Source organism: Rattus norvegicus, chromosome 18, assembly GCF_021556685.1.
Source record: "Rattus norvegicus strain SHRSP/BbbUtx chromosome 18, alternate assembly SHRSP_T2T, whole genome shotgun sequence".
Classification (NCBI taxonomy): Eukaryota; Metazoa; Chordata; class Mammalia; order Rodentia; family Muridae; genus Rattus; species Rattus norvegicus.
In genome coordinates, this window is record NC_141551.1 from 67,315,832 (window position 1) to 67,339,974 (window position 24,143).

The 24,143-nt window shown below is 36.9% G+C and overlaps 1 protein-coding gene across 2 annotated transcripts in view; it reads right to left on the reverse strand.

The window, feature by feature from the left end:
• Dcc (DCC netrin 1 receptor) overlaps window positions 1-24,143 on the reverse strand; it is a 1,119,339-nt gene that overhangs the window by 434,129 nt on the left and 661,067 nt on the right. For both annotated transcript variants that reach the window (XM_087592178.1, NM_012841.2), the window contains 1 exon segment: window positions 2,563-2,717. In XM_087592178.1, the coding sequence (XP_087448304.1) occupies window positions 2,563-2,717 (155 nt within the window).

The following is a 24,143-nucleotide window of genomic DNA, read 5'->3' on the forward strand; positions in this document are numbered from 1 at the left end:
TCTAGCCTATATGCTCTATGCTTTCTGGAAAATATTCCACATCCCTCAATTTATTTCTGAATCCTTGGGAAGGAATCTGCATAATTCTGTAAAGAAAGCACACTCATATAATTAGATATCTTCCTGGATAATTAAATGCTAACTTAAAATTTTCTTTATCAAGAATGCAATAAATCCAGATCAGTATTTAAAACGTATGATTCCTTCATTTTATGAAGGAAGGTAGACCTAGGAGATATGAGTAGACAAATAAATAAGAATGAACGAAGAAAAACTCCTCCTCCTTGCAAATTCTAAAGAGAAAACTACTCAGGTTAAATCACTTCTGAAAGTATTTGCCCAACGTAGTGTCTGGGGATCCCTTAAATAGCAATTTCTTTGGCATAATCTTTGGGGTGCTAGAAGTCAAGCCTATGATAGATTTTTTTATGCCCATTTTGGTTTTGTTCATAGTGGAAAAATTTCACCTTCAGCAATTCATTGTGGAAACACAGTAAAGTTAACTCCTTTTGTGTATAATTTAAACCACAATCTGTTTCAAGGATGGATGATAAAATGATCTGGAGATAGTATTTAATTATACAAACTCAGTTTATCTTCAATATTAGTGCAAGAATTAGTTCAGTAAGTGAGACATGCTAAATCACTTCCCCCAAAGTCATTAAGAGATAAATATTACCTCACAGGGAATTCTTAATTGTTTTTAGTGTCTTGTAGTCAATTTTCAACTGATGTAAAATTCTTAGATAAAGCCGGGAAACTTCTAATTAACAATTCTCCTCTAAGTTACTGTCTGAATTCAGCATTACATGTGTAAAGCACAATGACTCTCAGATCTCTGTAAGTACTCAGGAAATATTTTTAAGCACATTTTGATGTGAATAGGGCATATACCATACATTTTCTTCCACCTAAAGAAAAGAAGCATTTGAATAGCTCAGCTGTAATGAGTCACGCTGTGAGAAAGATTATTCAAACTGTAGGGGAAAAAATAAATGTTGCATTTTATCATGTGTCCTTAAGGGCACTCCACAATTTCCTTTTCAGCAAGTAACATATATTTTAGGCACATGCACCACTTTTCAAGCGGCCCAATGGCAGGTCATTTTTTAATTCAGTGCTAGTGGAAAGAGCGTTGCATTTAAAATAATGGATTGGTGTGGCATTCAAAAGTTAAGTGGTGCTCCCTCTTACTCTTACCCAACCAATTAAACAAATGAAAGTAAAAGCAGAAATGGAAAACAGAGACAAGCAATGAAAAAGATGGGGTGTATAGATTTATTCTTTCGAAATATAGTGGCACAAAATGCATACAACAGGGAGACGATGGACATTACTGAAAGCTGTTTGATTGTGGAAGAGTCATTTACCAGCAAAGGCACATAATGCCACAGGGGGATGCTGTGGTGGCCAATCTGGGTGACTATGCTCTAGTTCCAACTGCCTGGGAGACTTGGCTCTGTTATGGCTTTTTTTGACAGGGGTCCCATTTGTCTGAAATACAAAAGCTCCTAAGGCCATCTTCTTTAGACACAGTTCTTTGCATAGTTGAAAAGCGGATTTTACAGTTCTTGTATGCTCATATGCCTGATATCAGAAGCTTTGCGATGAGCCTACACCTAACAGAGTGTTCTCATAGAGCGCTTTTCAAGTGCCAGATGTTTCTTCTAGTATGGAGAAATCTGCAATCCTATGACTTCCTGCAAGAATACTGAATGGGAACTGGAATTTTGAGGGGTCGTAAGAAGTATAGTTCACAGTCTTTTTTTGTTTCCAACGTGGGAAGCAGAGTTACAAAACAATACAGGCTGTGTAGCTCTTCAGTTACGGCCAAGACCACAGTTACAAATTCTGTCATCACTTCTTAACAGGGTTATCAGGATCCGCCTGGGAAAACAATTAGGGAAGCAGTAGTAGATATGTCTATGGTAGGACAATCAGAATATTAACAAGTGTATCTTACTGAAAAGGGAAAAGTTCGACAGATAAACTAATCCTAGATCTCTGCACTCTGCAACCGAGTATGTAAATTCTAAACCATGAAATGACAATGAGAATACTTTGTCTCTTTGCCTTCTCTTCTCCTGTCTTTGCCCTCTTTCTCCCTTCCTCCTTATTTCCTTCCTTTCTTATCTCATTCATTGAATTACTTCCTTCCCTCCTGTCATCCTGTCTTCCTCTCTTCTTCTTTTCTTTCTCTCTCTCCATTTTGCAAAAGTGAAAGATACCTAGAATTTTACGTTTATAAATTATTTGCTTTCTTTTTTCTTTTTTTTTTTTTTTTTTGGTTCTTTTTTTCGGAGCTGGGGACCGAACCCAGGGCCTTGCGCTTCCTAGGCAAGCGCTCTACCACTGAGCTAAATCCCCAGCCCCAATTATTTGCTTTCTTAAAACAATTCCGATATCAGAAACTGCTATGTTTGAGATCCACTCCCCATCTCTGGGTCCTCCAAAGATGTCGGGCACTTCTCAAGCTTCCATTTTACAAAAGAGAATAATTAGTGCAAGAATGCAAGTAGCGATCCGGATTGCAAAACTAATATGAAAAAAATATATAATTACCACTATCTGAAAGTAATCACTAGGAATCACCACATCTCCATTCTTCATCCAATTCACAGTGGGCACAGGCTTCCCGGACACTGCACATTCAAACTCAATGTCCATGCTTTCATAGGCATAGAGGTTGGAAGGGTGATTTAAAAACCATGGCGGAACTGCAAAGACAGAAAACAAGAAATGAGTGGGCACACGGTTGTATGTACTGAGGTCTCACTAAGGTGAAAACAATGCTCTGAAATTTGTGTCACTTACCAATTCTTAGCTTATTAAACAATAATTAGCAGAGGATATACATCCCCCAACCCAAATGCAATTAGCAATTAACAGGAAAGAAATAAAAAGTTTCTTTGAGAATATATGCAATTAACATTTTCAAGACCAAAATATTTATATTTATTTGATCTATGAACTGAAAAGTAGATAATATTTAGGAAACTGTATGTTAGAAAAAAAACTCGGTTAAGTACAAGAAAATTCATGTAATAAGATCTGAAAGATCTGTAATTATGGGTTTCATTACATTTTAGATATAGAATCTCTTTAGTGAAAAGAATCATGTAATGGTCTTATTAACAAATTCATGTTGTTTTAGCAACTATCCACTATATTATATAATTATACTATATACGATTATTTCCTGAGTATAGTATGTCATCAATTAATTTCATTTAACTTCTAAATTACCATAATAATTATTGTTCCATAATTTTGTTTTGAAAGAAAACTAAAATATAACACATCTTAGCTAATGATATTAGCTCAGTTCCTCAAAACCAGAAGGTAAAATATTGGGTACAGTTTACCCTAGCAACAAGGAGAGTTTAGGTGAAGTACGATTTGACTATTCATGTAGTCTGAGAAGAAAGGAAGCAATCAGTGTGGTATCAGCTATAAGCTTGGTTTATGTAGAAACCATGGATCTTGAGTATCCATTTTCCGTGTCAGTCTTTGTTTTGATCATTCTTTACTATGTCCAGTGTTCAATGAGTGATAGTTTCTGTACATTTGAGTAACTTCACATTTTCCTTCTTCAAAGCAGGATTCCAGAGTTTTCCCTGGACAACACAGTAACTATTCATGTCGTTTTTATTTCTCACCAACAGGCAGAGACACTATCAACGTCACGGTTTCCTCTTTGTTTCTTCCATCATTTTTTTCTCAGTCTTTCTTAGAGTCTTGATCTGTAGTTACACATTTGAACCTCCAGGACTAAACTCCTTTTAATTTCTTTAATCCTTCACTGGGGCAATTGATTTAGATGACTGGACTTAGAATCATGAATATTCATGCTCTAAAGTCATGAAAAGAAATGTCGCAGAGCTGTTCTCAACACTGTATACAGGGCTAAATTATGTATTTAATATTGATAATATTATTAGCATAATGATGATTTTTTTCTGATTCCTTTGCCAAGTTCACTGACAATGTACCAAAAGACATCTGAAATATTTATTGAGTGCCTCTGAGGACATATATATGAGTTGCATCTTTACAACTCTGTCCTCAGTTTTACACAGATTTGCATCCAGGGATTATTTACTAGGTAACAGGCAGTATTTCTTGAGAAAAGACAAAGTAGAATTTATTAGTCCACTCTCTTTTTATTTAGCAGTTTCATCATAGTTATCTGTGGCATGATGTATTATAATTATTTTAAAACAAAAAAATGTTACACTACAAGGCATTTGCATAACTTTCTTCAAAATTACACTCCTTGTAAATTAAGAGACTGGCAGTCTACTGCCCCGCCCACATTCTTGAATACTTTGCTGCAACTGCCTCTTTTGCTATCTAACCTTTTGATGGAACAGTAACCCAGAGAAGTTTCAAGACAATGACTTCATGAAATTCATAGGCAAATGGATGTAACTAGAAAATATCATTCTGAGTGAGGTAACCCAATCACAAAAGAACACACATGATATGCACTCACTGAGAAGTGGATATTAGCCCCAAAGCTTGGACTACTCAAGAAACAATTTACAGACCACATGAAGCTCAAGAAGAAGGAAGTGTGGACACTTCTGTCCTTCTTAGAAAAGGGAACGAAATACTCACAAGAGGAAATACAGAGACAAAGTGTGGAGCAGAGACTGAAGGAAAGGCCATCCAGAGACTGCCCCACCTGGGGAATCCATCCCACATCGAGTCACCAAACCCAGACACTATTGCACATGACAAGAAGTGTGTGCTGACAGGAGCCTAATATACCTGTCTCCTGAGAGGCTTTGCTAGAGCCTGACAAATACAGAGGTGGATGCTCTCAGCCAACCATTGGACTGAGAACAGGATCCCCAGTGGAGGAGTCAGAGAAAGGACTGAAGGAGCTGGAGGGGTTTGCAACCCCATAGGAAGAACAACAATATCAACCAACCAGACCCCCTAGGGCTCCCAGGGACTAAACCACCAACCAAAGAGGAAACATGGAGCGACCCGTGGCTACAGCTGCATATGTAGCAGAGGATGGCCTTGTCAGGCATTGTTGGGAGGAGAGGCCCTTGGTCCTGTGAAGGCTTGAGGTCCTAGTATAGGAGAATGTCAGGGTTGGGAGGTAGAATGGACAGGGTAGGTGAGTGGGGGAGAACCATCACAGAAGCAGGGGGAGCAGGGATGGGATAGGGATTTCCAGAAGGGAAACCAGGAAAAGGGACAACATTTGAAATGTAAAGAAAGAAAATATCCAATTAAAAAAAGAATAGTTTCCAATGTTTTGAGAATAAAGGGAAAGCAGGCTGCTGGGGTACAGCTTGTACAAGTTAGTGGCTTATGTGCTTTCCTGTTAGAGGGCTTTGTTTTGTTTTGTTTTAGTTTTTGTTTTCTGTTTCATTTTGTTTTGCCTTTTGGTCTGTCATGCACAGTAGTCTAAAATTAAAATGTAATATTAATGTTATAATAATCAATTTATTAAGTGGAAGAAATTGAAATTTACAATGGTATAGTCATGTATTGTTTAGAAGACTGAAGAGCGACAAAAGGGTCAACACTGCTTATCTACAGGTAAGGATTAACTTCCGCAGTGTTACTCCTTCTCTTAAAGGCAACTTGCATACCAGTTGTCTGTGGGGTTTAGTCTTTTTCTCCTGCACTTAATATTTTAGCTCTGTGTCCAATATTTATGAACAAGTGTTAGCTAAGTAATCTTTCATATGTGTAAGTATCTGCCATCCAGATAGGGGTTCTTGAGTGCAGAGCCCCGAGCATGTGACTGGTTCTCAATCTTTTCATACTTGAAGCTCTGCTTCTACGGAAGCAATACTTCCAGGATTTTAAACTATTTGCTTGCAACCATTGTTTAATAAGGAAGAAAAATTAAGTACCATGAGTATCAAACATATCACACATGAATGATACAATGACAGTTTCTGGCAAGATACTGATTTTAATTATACTTGACTTTTTTGGATAAAATGAGAATCATGACTGGAATTAGCCCTATTTGTAACAAGGTTTTGATTCTATAGGGTCTTTATGTTTTCATAGTATGTTAAAGATTCTGAAAATGCTGATCCAAACCAACTGTCACTAAACAGGATACAGAAAATTATAACTAAATTCTTGAATAAGTTTTTTATCTTCAGTAAAGATCAATATATCACATTTTTCTTCCGATGCCTACCAGCATAGGGAGGGGAGCATAGATAAAACTTAATTTGGGTATGCTTTCTCTAAATGTATTTGATTTCCTTTATAAAATCTCTATTGTGTTCGCTCACTTACTCTCATACAAGAAAGCTGCCTCTGTAATCTGAGGTCCAAAGACTTCAACAGCAACCGATCTAGTGGCATGGGTTTCATCAATGCCATGATTATTCCAAATGTTTATTTAGTGCCTTCCTTTGCTCCTTGATCTCCACTCATGGATTCAAGGCTTTTTTTACATTTAAATAAGTTTTGTTTTCTCTTTATTAATATGTTTTAAGGGAAACACAATAGTTTCACTCTTCTCATTGTTTTTAGGTCTGTAACAAACATTAATATTGTAAAGCATACTTCATTATATGAAATTATTGTTTTCAGTGTTATTTGGTGTTGAAGAGATTTTATACATTTTAAAGATTTGTCACAATTCTTCTAAATGATAACTTCTTTCTAAGGAATATTTTAATTTTTCAGTGTAATTGAAAAATTTTTTCATTTTTTCCTCCTTCTCCAATGTCTTCCAGTTTAATTTACTAATCCTGTCCTAAAAACTTAATTTCCTTTCAAATTATGGCCTCTTAATCAATGCCGTTTTGTAATTCTGGTGGCGTAAATGAACAGAAGGCTATACAAATCATGCCATTGAATGCCTAACATGAATCATAAAATAAAGTTTTTGTTAGAAAAACAAATCTACGTGATCTTTTAGTAGCCACTATCTCTCCCTAAGATTAATGACCACTTGGTATTAGATATTGTATTGGTGTGCTCTTCCTCAGGGCAAGCTATTATTACTGCTTTCAGAATTTGGTCATTACTCCATCCAAGAATTATCTAAAAATAACATTACATGGACTAAGGAGGTTTTATTTAAGAATATAATCATATTCTTATATGTATGTCTCTCTCTCTCTCTCTCTCTCTCTCTCTCTCTCTCTGTGTGTGTGTGTGTGTGTGTGTGTGTGTGTGTGTGTGTAAGAACAGGTCATGAATTTGAAAGCGATCAAAGAGGGATAAATGGGAGAGTTTGAAGAAGAAAGGATAATGGGGGAATGATATCATAGTACTGTAATTTTTTAAAAGGTCATAATAAGCTGTGAATATGTAAAATAAAATATGAAAGGGTAAAAGTGTAAAACCAGTGGATCCTCAGAGGGGGCCCTTTCGACTTACTCATTTGTTTTTAGAATGATGGCAGTAGTTCTTTCTGGAATAAAAACGTCTGAAGAAACTAATCTTGCCATGGCTAAATGTCCCCACTGTGCAGTCCTTAACGCAGATAGAGTTCTCCATGCCCCAAGCAACTGCTAAGAAGCAAACCAACTGGTACTAAATGTGAGCTTAGCCACACTGTAGAGTAGGAGAGAAAAGACACACCTTAACAGAATTCTATACCCCAGGCCTAAGGTGGCTAGCAGACTGCCCAATTCCACAGAGACAATGGCCTCTCATTTTTCAAATTTGTTTTGTTTTGTTTAACGCAGTGCCAACATTTGCCGTCCAAGAAACTGCTGTCCAAGGAACTTAATTTTAAATGTAGACATTTATTTCCTCTTTTATTTACTTAGTAACAAGCTTCCGTATGAATACCTCCATCTAGCTCTGTCTTGTGTGATGACACATTGAAATCTGTTTAAAACTTCGCTCTCACCTCGTTCATTATCACTTCTAGTGCACTCTCCTGCTTTCGAACCAGTTGTTGAGCCCTGCATTTCATTCTTCATTTGTGGCCCTCACATACCTAGCTATATTCTCCCAAGAGCATCTAGGTTGAGATAAATTATACCTTTAAATAGTAGGAATATGATTTTTTATTGGAATCAATCTTAACTGGAGTTTTTTGTAAAAATTTTAAAGCAGTTTTCACTCTGTATTTTATTCTCTATAATTGTTTTTCAAGAAGATCTTTTAGTATATATATATATATATGTATGTATATATATACATACATATATATATATACCAGAGCATGCATATATACATATATTCATATTATAAATAATATATATTATATGGTCCTAAAATTTGCTAGCATACACTGCTTTCTTAGTATATTTGAACTAAACAGATTATATATTATTTCTAGCTACAGATATAACAACCATAAGCCTAGTAAGAAACAGCATCTGTGAAATAAGGAATTGTTTTTCTTTGAACATCAACATGAATTATGACAGATGAGGACTAGCAGCATCAGTGCACAATCTTCACTGCCATTGTCAGCGAAGTCGGGATTTTAATCAGTCCAGGGAAATGAAAGTTCAGAGATTTTGAATTTCCTCTCTACTTCCCATTAGCAATAGTTACTGTGACCCCAGTCCATGAAGAAAATCTTCCTTCTATAAACCATAGCTTCTCTATGTGGAGATGAACATTTGATTCTCAACCTTTACTTCAAAGTCCTTCATACATACCGGGAAATGATTTCAGATCTTTCCACACAATTTTCTTTATCCAGACAAATAATCCTAGTCACTGCCTTCCCCCCACTGAAGGCTTTTTTCTTCACACAGTAATCAGGGTTGCCTTATTCTAAGTCCTGACTGAACTTTTCATTTCTCTTTTCAATTGTGAGAGCTATAAGTACATTGGAAGTGCGATTCCGTTAGGCTCCAGCCTGGGATGGAAATGAGAGAAGCATTGCCCCAAGACCCCAGTTCTATATGCACAGCGATGTCAAAACCACTCCTTGTTTACCGCGAAGGGGTGGAAATTCATTTACTAGTACAGATACTGCAAATCACCAACAATTATATTTGCAAATATGTATGTGAAAACACACATATAAATACATTAGTACGTATAAAATTGATAAACATTTTCTTTTTTTTTTTTCTGGAGCTGAGGGCTGAACCCAGGGCCTTGTGCTTGCTAGGCAAGCGCTCTACCACTGAGCTAAATCCCTAACCCCTAAACATTTTCATCTTCTGAATTTTCACTTGCACTGTGAAGTAAATGAAAATGCATACACACACACACACACACACACACACAAACATTAGAAATATCTGTGTAGAAATAGAAATAGAACAAATTATAGTTACTAATACTTCAAACATAGTTTAGAGACCAATTATTTTCCCTTAATCTGATATAATACAGTCTGTTCTTTTGGTATTTGAAAGTAGAAAAATGTAGAGAGTTTAGATATTTGAGGAAAATTTCATGGGTGAGAGCAATGTTTGCCTGTTTCACAGTGAACATTGAAGAGGTAGATAAATTATAACAGAATTTTTTCCAACCTCCCATTATCATATGAGCAAATCTTTCTGTACACTCAACTGAGTTGAAAGATTCAGTTGCAATACTGAAGCCACTTCCCTGATCAATAACATGTTGCAGATAATTGTCTACTCACAGCAACCTTTTAATTTACACCTTTAAGCGTGAGCTCATGTAAAAATCCATAGATAGCCTACATTTTCCCTTTTCTCATTGAGAAGGTACTACTGCTATTAAGAAGCATAAAGTACTCTTGAGTTACTAGTTGTTCTAGTACTTAGTTGTTTTTGTTTCTGGATTATGAAACAACGACAAAGGTAATCTGGGAAGAGGTATGTTTTAGGTTTCTGGTTCAACCGTCATTGAGGAGAACCAAAGCGATAATCTGGAGGCATGAACGCTGATGCCATAACTGAAACATACACCTCAGAGGAAACCTGCCAACTGGTTGGCTTCCCTTGGCTTACTCAGCTACCATTCTTATACAGCCCATGCCCACCTAGGAATGCCTATGTCCACACTGGACTTTGTCCTCCCACATCAATTCACAATCAACAACATGCTCACAGGTTTGACTGCCATCCAGTCTTATGAAGGCAACCCTTAAATCTAGGCTCCCGTTTTGGAGGTACACGTGCCTGTGTTGAACTGAGAAAACCATACAGCACAGAAATATAGAGTTGATTGGAATCTTTTCTACAACTTCCTCTCCAAAAATACAAGTAGGAGATAAAACCCACCAGCGGTTGAGTGTTCTATAAGTCTCAGGCAGCTTCATCGGAATCCATTGTCCTGTACCCATTCCTTATTTACACAAGTCAAAAACCTGTAACATCCTGCCTCAAAGTGGAGCTTAAAGTACCTGGGGAAGGTTGGAAGTTAAGTTTCAAGGTAACCCTTAATAACTTTAATATTCTGAAACAAACACAATATTTATTTAGAACTACTTAGATGATTAAATTTTAAGATATGATATATATATATATATATAATGAAAGGAAACATACAATGTAATGAATAAATAAAGGACACACCAGAGAATAGGAAGACATTTTTTTTTAATTTTATCTTTTTTTTTTATTAACTTGAGTATTTCTTATATACATTTCGAGTGTTATTCCCTTTCCCGGTTTCCGGGAAGACATTTTTAAGTTGCTTCACACAATGGAGTCACTTAATATGTAAAGAGATTAGATGAAAACAGACGTCAAAAATTAGATGGCCGAACGAGAGGCTGAAATGAAATGGGAGGCCGCCAAAAGAAAACGGCAAACCTCATCATTACAAAACAAATGTATAAACCACAAAGTATAAAGCCAACAATAGATGCAGCAGAAAATCAAATTACCGAGAGGCAGGAGACTCGAAATATTCACAGCAAATGTCAGTGGAAACGGCAAAGCAAAGAAGTAGTGAAGGCCACAGCTGTACTGAGGCAGACAGCTGAGAAGAGGCTTCTTTAATACGAATGGCACTCGAGATAATATGAGCACGGAAAGGGAGCATAAGACAACTTTGGGAAAGGTCCCTCAGAAAGAAATGCGGATTTGCAAATTGAAATACTGCTCCATGTTTTTGGGAAATTGACTATATAATTAGACATGGCAAAATATGAGGTAGATCTAATTTAATCTACTGAACCTGAAGGGTATAGCATTACTTGAATGTCCAGGAATAAAACACTAACACAATGGAAAAAGGCAAGGCAGGACTCCCAGGTGGTAGTCCTAGCTGTCAATAAGCAACGGAACAATGGTATTCTAAGCTACTCCATTTGATTATTTATTTATGAAGCCCCATTTTCCGTGATAAAAGTGACGACAGAATACAGCACCTTTTACATTGCTGGACAACAAAGAAATCCAGGCAATTAGGAGTCCCACCAAACAGGAGAGCTCTGCACAGTGTGGAAGAACTGTGGACTTGCAATACGTTTAGAGAGAGAAATAGTAAAAATCAAAATGGAAATAATGATTATGGAAGAGAACGACGTCATCGTTCACCTAAATACAGTGAAACTAACACTTTACCAAAAGCCTCCGACTGAGGGAATGATCGTGAATACAATGATGATCTCGGCTACAGGCAGCCTCTTCTTTCTCAGCATGGAGCGCTGTCATACTTCTGGATCCTGAACTTGAAAAGACTATTATCCAGGGGATATTGCCGTATATGTCTTTCTAGTCATTCACTCAAATGCCTGTCAAATTACACAGAACGATGTGTAAAATCTAAGACTTGGGGAATTAAATTCATATGGAAATTATTTCAATAGTGGTAGAGTGATTTTATGACATAAGTTTGTACATTTGTGTAGCCGTGTGTGCTTCAGTGTGTGTGTGTGTGTGTGTGTGTGTGTGTGTGTGTGTGTGTGTGTGTGTGTGTGTTTGTGTGTGCTTGTGTTTGCACTTGGAATCAGAAGATTTAGGAATGTTTTAAGTTTAGGAATTCTATCACAAATCTTGACTGAAAACAACAGAGAGGAGGAAGAAAGAGTCAAAGAGAGACAGAGACAGAGACCTCGGAAAGGAAACCAGGCTAAGGCGGTTGAATATAAATGGGCTTTCATTATTTATCTCTGTCTCTATATTTTCAAAATTCTGTACGTGCCTAAAAGTAGAGTCTGAAGAGAAGTTGCTGTGATCGCCTCCCTCTCAACTCTTCAATGTCTTCATGACTGATTGTATGTATTGGTTATTATTGATGTTTACCTACACTAAGCATCTCCATAAATTTAATGCTGTACCAGAACATTCTCTGTTACTGAGACAAAGTAACCTATTCTCAAGATTTCTTTCAAGATTTAGAATACTTTGAGGCTCCCTACATGCAAGTGTTTACAGATGTCCAAACACTGTTCAGGATGAACAATTTATATAGGTTCAATTTAGAAAAAAAGAACAGGGGGAAATAAAACTTCCAGCTTACTTTTTATGCTGCCACTAAAATAATATTTGAGGAGCATTAATATATTGCTTAGCACAATAAACACAGGCCCAAGTATCTCATAAAACTCACTGAGAGTCATCCAAAGGCAGGTCAAGGATAATTATTTCATATTCTTACTGAGAACCCTCCTTTTAAACCAACAAACACAAGGAGCTCGCCATTAAGATAATTTGGTGCAGGACTAATTGAGTACCTATTTATTGCCATTTTGATACGTGTATCTGCGTCCTGTTTGGTTTTGGAAGTTCCGTGTGTGTATAGTACATGTACACAATCACTCGGGCATCACATGACAAGGTCAAGGGTGTATCCCTCCTATATTCCTCCTTCCATCTAGTTTAATGCAGTCTCTTTGTCTTTTTAACTTTGCCTATACCATACTTCTGAAGGCCTCCTGCTTCAGAAAATTCTTGTGCCTCCACATTTCATCACACTCCGAAGACACCGGGACTGTCGAGTCTGGAGCTGAGCATCTGGTTGTTTGTCCTGAAGTGAGGCTTTTCCTCATGAAACCGTCTCCCGGCCCCTCTCTGCCTTTTTACTTTGTAAGTTTTGGTTTCTACAAATCCTAACTATCTTACCTCAAATTAGATCAGACTGCGTAATATTCGACTCTTTTTAAAGTGGAAATTTCAAACACCAAAAGAAGTATGTCTATCGTGAAGTGTTATATCATCTTATCAAGTTGAAGATCCATTTCTAAACAATAATGTCCCTTTTTTTCACAAGAAATTAAATTACATTTACAAAATCTTTAAATGTATTTAAATCATAGGGGAATAATAATTAAAATGCACGTGATTCACAGTAGTAATGTGAATTTAAACCTAGATATTGTAGGGCATGTATTCTATTGCAGTGTTGAAATTTTAAATCTAATAGATTAGGAAAATAAAATAAAGTTTTAGAAAATATGAAATTCTAGAATATGTGTAAAATTAGGTTGCGAAAACTAATTTTATTGCCCTTAAGAATTCTACTGTATTAGTCATAAAAAAATGAAACCTGTCTCTTGCAGAAAAAAAATGGACACAATTGTTTAGTAGGAAATTGATGATTTCCTATTAAGTTAATGTACTGTGTAAATAGAAACATCTATGTGTGTGTTCACATGTGGACACATAGATACGTGCAAACGCATAGATGCGAGTGTAGTAAGAGGCTATTTTGGAAATAGAAGGGAGCGGTATAGGAAGGCAAGTTTTAGGAGGTTTTAGCAAAGGAATGTCTGTGTTGAGCTTTCTTGTCCCAGGGCACTTTAAAGGGATTCATTAGGACATTGAACATGTATTTTTATTTTGTTCTGTGTGCATATTGTACACGTACACAATCACTTGAGCATCACAGGACAAGGTCAGGGGTGTATCCCCCTATGTCCCTCCTTCCATGTAGTTTAAAGCAGTCTGTATGTTGTTTTAACTTTGCCTATACCATGCTTCTGAAGGATATTTAACATGTAGTTTTATTTTGCTGTTACACTCAGGGATTAGCTTCTGACCTACCTATAAAACGCCAGCACTGTGGGGACAGAAAAGACTTCTTGACTCACCCAAAACACCATGGGTAGCTGATTCTTTGGTTTTGCAGCTCATAATGGAATCCTCTAGTATCCCTAACATCATCAGGAATCGATGAAAGCATTCTTTTAGGAAAATACTTCATGTTTTCTTATATTTTATAGAAAGCTTATATACCTTCTCATGGCAAGTAACTACATAATTGCATTAATTATACGGCTCATTGCTTAAAAGAAAGCTGGTTAGCATACCATCGACTCAATAATACCTTTGATTCTGATTCAAGAAAATAAAAAATAAACGTGCTTCTCATACAAGTTCTAAAATTTCCTTCGTGTGTGTTCAGACTTGCTTCATATATATTTTTGCCTTTTACATTTAGTTCCTGTTCTCAAACCAAGCATGGCAGGCATATAAATCAACACTTTGTGAATAATCAGTCCTACATACATACAACTTTGCAGATCAGTAAACTGTAAGCACACGTATGCCTTTGAATGGCCTTTAGTGCTTTTACATGCCTGTAAGAAAAACCGTAACCACAAATACCAACATCCGTTGTTTTGTACATGTTCAAAAGCTTATTCAGATGTCTGCATTGTGAATCGAAAAATAACATGTCAGGTTAATATTGTATTAGAAAGAGCTATTTTTTGCTTGTTTGATTTTGGTTTTAAAATAAACCTGAGAAGCAAATGGGGCATAAATGTTAGCTGCAAAGGCTTAAAGAGAGAACGGTGAATAATTATTCATTACCTTACATTCTAAAGCACTAGCTCTTGAAAAAAAATGCTGACTTGATGGACTAAGTGGGGTCCGTAAAGTGCTCAGAGATTTAATCCCTCCCTTGCATTTTATGGATAAAGGAGTTAATAGTAAATGACTTCTATGGCATCACACACCTCATAAATACCAGAAGCAACATTAAAACTATGCAGTCTAAATTCCAGTCACTGACCTTTCTCTGTGATCTAACCACATTTAAAAATACCAAGTAAGGTAAAAGTATTTTAGTGTCCTTCACAACCAATTTGTGTTTTGAAACAAAGTAGACCTTCCTTTTCCTTTTTGTCTATCTAAAACATAAACTATATTATTGCTGCTCTGCATAGTAAGCAAACATGAAAGTGAGTAGCCTTTTCAAAAAAATCTCCATTTTTATATTTTAACCTGGTTCTCTCTACCTAATGCGTTATATTACTGAAACTACTGTCCACTGTGTTTTATATGAAATGCAACATTCGTACATTAATCTGTTAATATTTACTTTATTAACGTGCAGAAGGGAGCAATAGTATTCAGGTTCCATAAGAGTGTAGATTGCGCAGTCTGCATGAAGAGATTGTGCTATCCCAGAAGAGCTTAAGTCATCCTGCTTTCACCTTGACACTCAGATGACGAGTTGAAGAAGACATTAAATGATAATGAAGAAAAAAGTAGTAAACAGGGTAGGGGGAGTAGTAGAGGCGATGCTTGCTTATGTATAGAACTAATTACTTGAATTTAATAGTCGAACAATTCTAGAATAAAACAAACTGCACTTTCGAGATCTCCTGTTCAAAAATACAAATTTGTTATCTTGTGGTACCACATATACTGTTTTAAAACATCAGGATTAAACGTTGCAATTAGGCAAATCACTTCCAAGTCCTCCATTGGTAAAGAAAAACATCATAAGACCCGTATGTTCTAGGCCTCCGGCTAGGATTCATTTGGTTATATAATGATTGTCCCTCTTATTTGAGTAGCCATGGTTTGAAGGCAAAAGTGTCACGTGAACAATACTCTCCATTGATGAGTTTGTAATCTTCTCATCAAATCTTTTTTGTGTGATTCTCATCTCCTTTATCTTCAAGTTTCTCTCTCTCTCTCTCTCTCTCTCTCTCTCTCTCTCTCTCTCTCTCTCTCTCTGACTGGATGGCCTTCTCTCTTCATTCTGACCCATTTCAGGAATTGCATAATTGTAACTCACTGATAACTCTAAATAGACTTAGTAGTTCTTTGAACACTTTCTAAGCCACTCCAACACCTACTACACTGGATTATTACCTTCTCTTTACTGTTTGTTTTTCTTTTTTTATTCTCCCATTAGTTTTGGAAGAAGGCAATGCCTCTTTAGATATCTACAAAAACTCAAATTCTATAATGTTATAAAAGATTAATGAATGATTATTAAAAGTAATTCACAAGAACGTATTTAAATATTTAGCTCGCATCAAAGTTAATGATTGTGTATCCTTTGGATCAATGTAGTTCTTTATCAGCAGGTCTGTGGTGTATACTCCAGAAATAAGGTTCTCCTACATAGTCTCCTTCCACTTACAAAAGAGCCCCATATGTTGTACATTAGTATATGTGTATCTCACATATCTATGTGTCCACATGTGAACATACACAGATATTTCTATTAATATAGAACATTTAATTTAACAGGAAATCATCAGTTGCAACCATTTTCCTGCAAGTGACATTTTTCATTTTTTAATGTCTAAATAGATCTTCATTCTGACTGTTGAATATATTTCCTTTTCCATTGGTGGTCACTTTCTTTGATTAAATTACCTGATTATCGTGGATGGTAATACACTGAATACAAACGGGCACACATTTCTATAGTATGGCAACTTAGATTCCTGTGGGCAGATTCACTGGACAGTACAGCAAGCATATCGTACTTCTAGTTCTCGTTCTGTGAGAAACCATCAAATTCACTTCAATGGTAGTGCTACCAGTTTAAAATCCCTCCAACAATTCCTTTATTCACCATCAGTTGCTATATTCTTATTAATGCTAGGCATCCTAACATGGGTTAGATGAAATGCTAGTAGGGTAGTCTCAATTTTCATATCCTTGACAGATATAAATACTGAGAATATTATGTGTTTATTCGCCATCTGAAATTCATTTGTTAAGAAGATTAAGTTCATTTTAAGAGATCATTCATTGACTGAACTCTTTGGGGAAAATTGTATTTAATATTGTAAACTCTTCATATGCTCTAAATATTGATCTTCTGTCAAACACATACATGGAAAATATTCTGTCCCATTCAGTAATTTTATTAACAGGGCAGAACCTTATTAATTTTATACAAACACATATGTGCTTGAAGAAAACAATGCTCTCTTGTAGAGTCCTATTCTGAAAATCATTGCATATGTTTACATTTTGTTGTATTTGTCTTGATTTTTTCCCCAGGAATTTGATATTTTCAGAATTTAATCTATTTTTCTACACAGTAAGAGATATGGATCTAGTTTCATTTTTCTATATGTAAATATTTAATGAGTATAATTTGTTGAAGAGGCTGTATTTTATTTCTTAGTTTTCTACTCTATTCCACTTTTCTTCCTGTTTTTCTTCCAGTTCCATACTGATTTTTTTTCTCTTTTCTTCATGGTTAAGCAATACAGATGCAGGAACAAAAAAAATGGAACAGCGATTGAAGGAAAGGCCATAGTTACCATCCCAACTTGGGATCCAACCCATGGGCAGAAACCAAACCCTGACATCATTCCTAATGCTATGTTGTGCTTGCATACAGGAGCCTAGCATGACTATCCTCTGATAAGCTCTGCCAGCACATGACTGAGACAGATGCAGACACTTAGAGTCAACCACTGGACTAAGGTCACGAACACCTATGGAAGTATTAGGGGAAGGACAGAAGAAAGTGAAAGAATGGCAACCCTAGAGGAACAGTACTAGTGTCAATTATCCCAGATCCCTCAGGGCTCCCAGAGACTAAGATAAAAACCAAGAAACATGCATGGACTGGTTCATGACCTAGGGCACGTGTGTAGCAGAGACTGGGTATATTTGCTTAACAATATTACCTCAGATCTCCATTTGGATCTATTTTCTTGCAAAAGACATAACTTTAATCATTTTATAGTTAAAATGCATTTCCCTATGTAGAAATAGTACATTTTTTTGGTACATATTTTTGTTGGATAACTAGTTTGTTTCTATAAAAGTGGTGCTTTCAGCTGAACTGGTAAATAGTCAGTGAGCATAAACATACATGGGGGGTTGGTTTGTTTTTTAATTAGGGACCAAGAATACAGGAATAACAGATAAGATCATAGAGAACGATGATCCATTTGACATAGGGAGGACTCTGGTTGCAATGCCCATATGTTGGAATCGCCTTAACTAACCATTAGTAATCACATGAGAACAGGCGAGAAAAACTGAAAAATGTTGATAGGATTTCATAATGTTGATAATGCAAGTGAATGACAACTTAAATTTTCTAAGTTTTATAAAGGCAGAAGGCCCAATAAGCTATGACAAAGAAGAATTCGAAGGAAGCAAGCACTGAAGGGCGTGGGAAGGTTGATTTACATCCTGGAGAACAAAGAAGTTTGTTTGTTTTTTTTTTTCCATTCACCACAGTGTTGACGTTTTACATGTAGGTCAGCAGCAAGGGACTGCAACAACAAAAACACAACTATATGTTTTATGTCTTCTCTAAGCCCCCTACAATGCCCTGGGATAAGAAAGCTCAACATATACAATCCTTTGGTAATATTCATTCTGGAGAATGACACGCTAACAGGAAAAAATAAAGATATAAAAGATATAACTCTTCATCTGACATCTTTATTCCTAAAAGGAGAATTTTATACTTTCATTTGCATAAAAGATGATCTACTTATGTTTACGAAGTGACCTCAGGAGTAGCATAGCGCTGCTATTGCTTACAATCTGGTCGTTAGGGGCTGGGGATTTAGCTCAGTGGTAGAGCACTTGCCTAGCAAGCGCAAGGCCCTGGGTTCGGTCCCCAGCTCCAAAAAAAAGAAAAAAAAAAAAACAATCTGGTCGTTAGAGTACAGAAGTGCAGCAACACGACAATAAGATATAAAGGAAGGTCTGATCAGTGTTTCTGAAAATTGAAGGGAAAAGCCTCCTATTGTTAGAAGCTACAGACACAGCCTTCTCTAAAATCTATCCACAGATTTCTAAGGCCGGCGGGATACATGTGACATGGAATGGATCAGGTAAAGCCTCCATTTGGATGTTCTATTTCTTCTAGGTACCGACCCAAAATTTCAGCTTATTGGAATAGAAACAATTATGCCACCATGAATATCATATTTTCTTTTTCAACCTTCCATTTTATGTTCAAAGTTTTAAAAATGTCTTTCTACTGATTTGAATAAAATCTTGCCACAATAATTGACACAAATCTATCAACGTTGCACCTAAATGATACTTTTTTTTTGTATCTTAAATCTAAACATGATTAAAGGTACAATGTGACATGGTGAAAGAGGTCACCCTGAGTCATCAAAGGCAGCTGCTTGACTTAATTTGGTCCCTGGCTCTTACAGGGCAGATGATTATAGGACAAATAATTTACTCTAAGCCTCATTTTCATCGGATAGAGAAAACCATTCATAAATTGTGCTCTAAGGATTTTTCCATAGAGTTTACTGGATGAGAATTTATAACTCCTAAGCGTGTATCTTAAAATCTGACTCCCAATATGACAATATTGGCTGGAAAGCTATTAGAAAAATTGTATATAAATTATGTCAAAAAGGAGGCTGTACTGATAGAGTAGTTATGAAAGGGATATCTTTTCTGTTCATTGCTTGATCTTCATAGAACATACAAAGATATCCCATGAGTGCAGGGTGAGATGACAGATACATGTATTATACTAAGTAACCAACCAAGCATACAAACAAACAAGCATACAAACAAACAAATGACAGCCTGTTTTGTACATTCCTCTTAGCATTTTCAAACGTCAGAACTATGAGAAATAAATGTCTACTCTTCAATCCATTAATATCCTTGGTATTTTGTTAGAATGAGCTCCATATTTGTGCGTACATGTGCCTGCATTTGTGTGTGTGTTTGTGGCTATCTATAATTGTTATCCATAGTGATACCCATATTGATACCATCGTTATTACCCATAATGATAATCCTAAAACAATACGCATTAAACAAAACAAATTGTTTTAATTTCTTAATTTTATACACAGGAAACTGCAGAATAAGCACATGTATAGTAACTTTTTATGGTCGTTCCGTATATTTGTGTCTAACAATAAATATTCAATATTTGACTAGGCCTAAGTGAATGAGTGCATGGATCAAAGTAATGTTATTAAATAATGATGCTGATTTCAAATGCTTTTCCTCTGCATTCTGGCTATCACTCTTTTCGATTTCTATAGGTGGAGGCATGTTTTCATGGTTGCTTTATGTTCTGGGTAACTTGGGTTTCTTAACTCTTTTAAGGGTCAGAGATATGCAGTTATTTCATACAACTTTATTACAATTGATCGAATCATTTAGATCAGACTTTAATTTTACTGCTATAGCGACTCAGGTTCGTGAAAGTGAAGTCACTTCCTTTCTATTCTGAACCCATAAATGGAAAGTCTAGATTTATCCACATCTTCCTAGCTGAGAATCTCATGCTTTCAGAGTGCATTACCTATCGCTCTCATATTCCCAGAGATGGTGATAATGATGACGATGATGATATGATGATGATGATGGTGGTGGTGGTGGTGGTGGTGATGATGGTGGTGGTGGTGGTGATGATGATGAAGAAGTATGTTGATTTATTGTCTTGTCACTACACATTCTTTTTGAGTTAGTAAATATGAGAGCAATGGTCTTTTAGATAACATTTTAAGAGTATATTCTATTAATATTTTTTTTAAAAATCTCTCATGAGAACAACAGAAAAAGATGCATAGTAGTAATAGACCAAGACTGTAAAAATACTGCTTGTGATCATAACTGCGGACACAGCAAAAGAAAAAACAAACAAACAAAAAACCCTGCAGTCTGCCTACTCAGTAAGAAGCGTATGTTGTTTTTTGCCTGTATGTTTATTTCTGGATAATTCCTTCTCAGCATTTGTCTTCAACTATTAACATCTGGTCACATACCTATAATTATTTTCTGTACAGGACTGATATCACTTGTACTTGAGTCTGTGCTACAACACAAACCAGATGCAAGGTTGGCAGAACTTGCTGTGGAAAATCTCACTGTAGCACAGGACTATTTAAGAAAGATTGATCGTGTTGACAAATGCTTTTTTGCTTTGTTTTATTTCGATTTTTCTTTTTTGTTTGTTTGTTTGTTTTGTTTTTGAGCCAAGGCCCTTGCTTGATGCCCTGGAAATCATTTACTATGTTGATGGAAATTGCTAAAAAAATAATTTTGTTAGCAGATTTTTGGAGAACTGATATGAACCCTATTTTAAAAAAGTTCATGTCTGTGGTACACCACAAATGCATGCCAAGTTTGAAAATTTTTACGTTCTAAGACAATGAAGAATATAATTGTATCCCAAGATGAAAGGAATGCTTTGAACAAATCATCTTCCAGATGTTCAAGCAAGGTTTTCTAACTGAGCTACTGAATTCTAGTACTGATTGTATCTGACGAACCGAGTACTTTCTTCTGAGTTGTAGTCTGACCCCTCAGGTTTGCCAACTCTACTCATAACCACAGACAACAGAAAGGGTGAATGGACATATGAATGGACATAACACATTCAACAGTGCCTACATTTGGGAATTAGAAAGACCAAGTAACCTCCATTTTGGCTGTAACTCACTATGTGTATGGAAATCCTGTGAGTCAGCTTTGCTCCTGCCAAGAAGCTTCTCTTCAAAGACAGAAGAACTTGAAGACACATGTGACTGAGTGTCATTCCCAAGAAAGTGCTGCATTAAAAGTGGAAAATATCATCCTGAGTGAACTAACCCAATCACAGAAAGACATACATGGTATGCACTCATTGATAAGTGGCTATTAGCCCAAATGCTTGAATTACCCTAGATCCCTAGAACAAACGAAACTCAAGATGGATGATCAAAATGTGAATGCTTCACTCCTTCTTTAAATGAGGAAAAAGAATACCCTTGGCAGGGAAGGGAGAGGCAAAGATTAAAACAGAGACTGAAGGAACACCCATTCAGAGCCTGTCCCACATTTGGCCCATACATATACAGCCACCCAATTGGACTAGATGGATGAAGCAAAGAAGTGCAGACCGACAGGAGCCGGATGTAGATCGCTCCTGAGAGACACAGCCAGAATACAGCAAATACAGAGGCGAATGCCAGCAGCAAACCACTGAACTGAGAATACGTCCCCTATTGAAGGAATCAGAGAAAGAACTGGAAGAGCTTGAAGGGGCTCGAGACCCCAAAAGTACAACAATGCCAAGCAACCAGAGCTTCCAGGGACTAAGCCACTACCTAAAGACTATACATGGACTGACCCTGGACTCTGACCCCATAGGTAGCAATGAATATCCTAGTAAGAGCACCAGTGGAAGGGGAAGCCCTGGGTCCTGCTAAGACTGAACCCCCAGTGAACTAGTCTATGGGGGGAGGGCGGCAATGGTGGGAGGGTTGGGAGGGGAACACCCATAAGGAAGGGGAGGGGGGAGGGGGATGTTTGCCCGGAAACCGGGAAAGGGAATAACACTCGAAATGTATATAAGAAATACTCAAGTTAATAAAAAAAAAAAAAAAAGTGGAGATTGCATGATTCCTTTGTGACTTATGTTAGTTTAGTGCAATATTATTTTCCTTAAAATAAAATCCCATAGATAAGCAAAAAACACATTTTGTATTGTAATTAAATGTTTCCCTATGAAATCAACCACTTTGAAATAGACCAAAACTTCAAGAAACTATTTTCATTTATCCATTTAATTGTGTGTGTGTTGTGTGTGTATGTTTTGTGTGTGTGTTGTGTGTATGCGTGTTGTATGTGTGTGTATGTGTTGTATGTGTATGTGTGTGTGTATGTGTTGTGTGTATGTGTATGTGTTGTATGTATGTGTGTTGTGTGTGTGTGCGTGTATGTATGTGTTGTGTGTGTGTGCGAGCGCACGCCATGGTGTGATTTGGAGTTACTCTTCTACTACTGTGGATTCCAGAGTTTGAACTCATGTCATCACTTGGTGGCAAGTGCCTTTACCTACTGAGCGATCTCCCTTGTTCAGTTTATTTTCTTCTAAAGTAAACATTATAGCAGAAAACACATACATTCGATGGCATACAGTCTATCCAGTTAGTAAAAGATTCTTGGAACTACCAAGTTTTTTTTTTTCAATTTCTCTTTTTGTGTTGTGAAGACAACACAATTGAATTTAATAAAAATACTTAGAAACCAAGATAAATTGCTCTTGTTCTTTATAAGAAAACTTTTAATGGTGAATAAAGAGTCTTAAATAGGAGAGCAGACCACCCAGGAGTGCAGACATCCCAAGGCTACAGGACACACTGCCACCTCTGCACACCTCGGTCCACATCCCTGGTCCAAGGGGGAAACTGCACAGTGCCTCTGGACACAAGGATATAGGAACAGACAGCAGCTGGTACCTGCAGTTCTGGTCTGTGCCCAGGACTGAACTGATCCGGACAAACAGCTCCCTGCACCCAAATCCCGTGGGGGAGAGAGCTGGAACCTCAGAACTGTGGATACTCCTGAGAAGTCAGAGGAGACTACGCTCTGCCCACAGTCCAGACCCAAGAGGGAATCACATAGTGCCAGCTGTGCCCGAGGGGTGCAAGGACCTACGTGAGCAATCAGGGGCAGGACCCTTTGATTCCTGCACGTTCCTAGAACTGGAAGACAGTCTCCAGGAGTGCCACCACAGCTGAGAGCAAAGCACCTGTTCTCAGGAAAGGCTGAAAGCAAACAGGAAAACAGTTCTACAGGAGTGCTGACACAGAGGCCTAGAGCAGGGCCAAGTCACTCCCAGAAACAACAAGACAAGAAAACACCAGAGACAACCCAATGGCTAGAGGCAAGCACAGGAACCTAAGCAACGGAAATCAAGACTACTTGGCATCATCAGAGCCCAGTTGTCCCACCAAAGAAGATACTGGATATCCAAACACACCAGAAAAGCAAGATTTAGACTTGAAATCACATTTTTTTGATAATGATGGAGGACTTCAAGAAAGACATAAAGAACTCCCTTAGAGAAATGCAGGAAAGCACAAGTAAACAAGTAGAAGTCCTTAGAGAGGAAACACAAAAATCACTGAAATACTAAAGGTACTATCATAGCTCAAGTGAAGGGACAGCACACAGTGAGCTCAAAGAGGTTGTTTGAAGATCTCACCTCTCTGGGTGAGAGAAGAATGAAAACCTTTTGGGCCCAATATACAGTACAGGTTTAGATTAATCCAGATCTCCTTTTTCTGCTGGCTGAAGGACAGAAAATAACAGAACAAATGCTCAAAGCAGGTA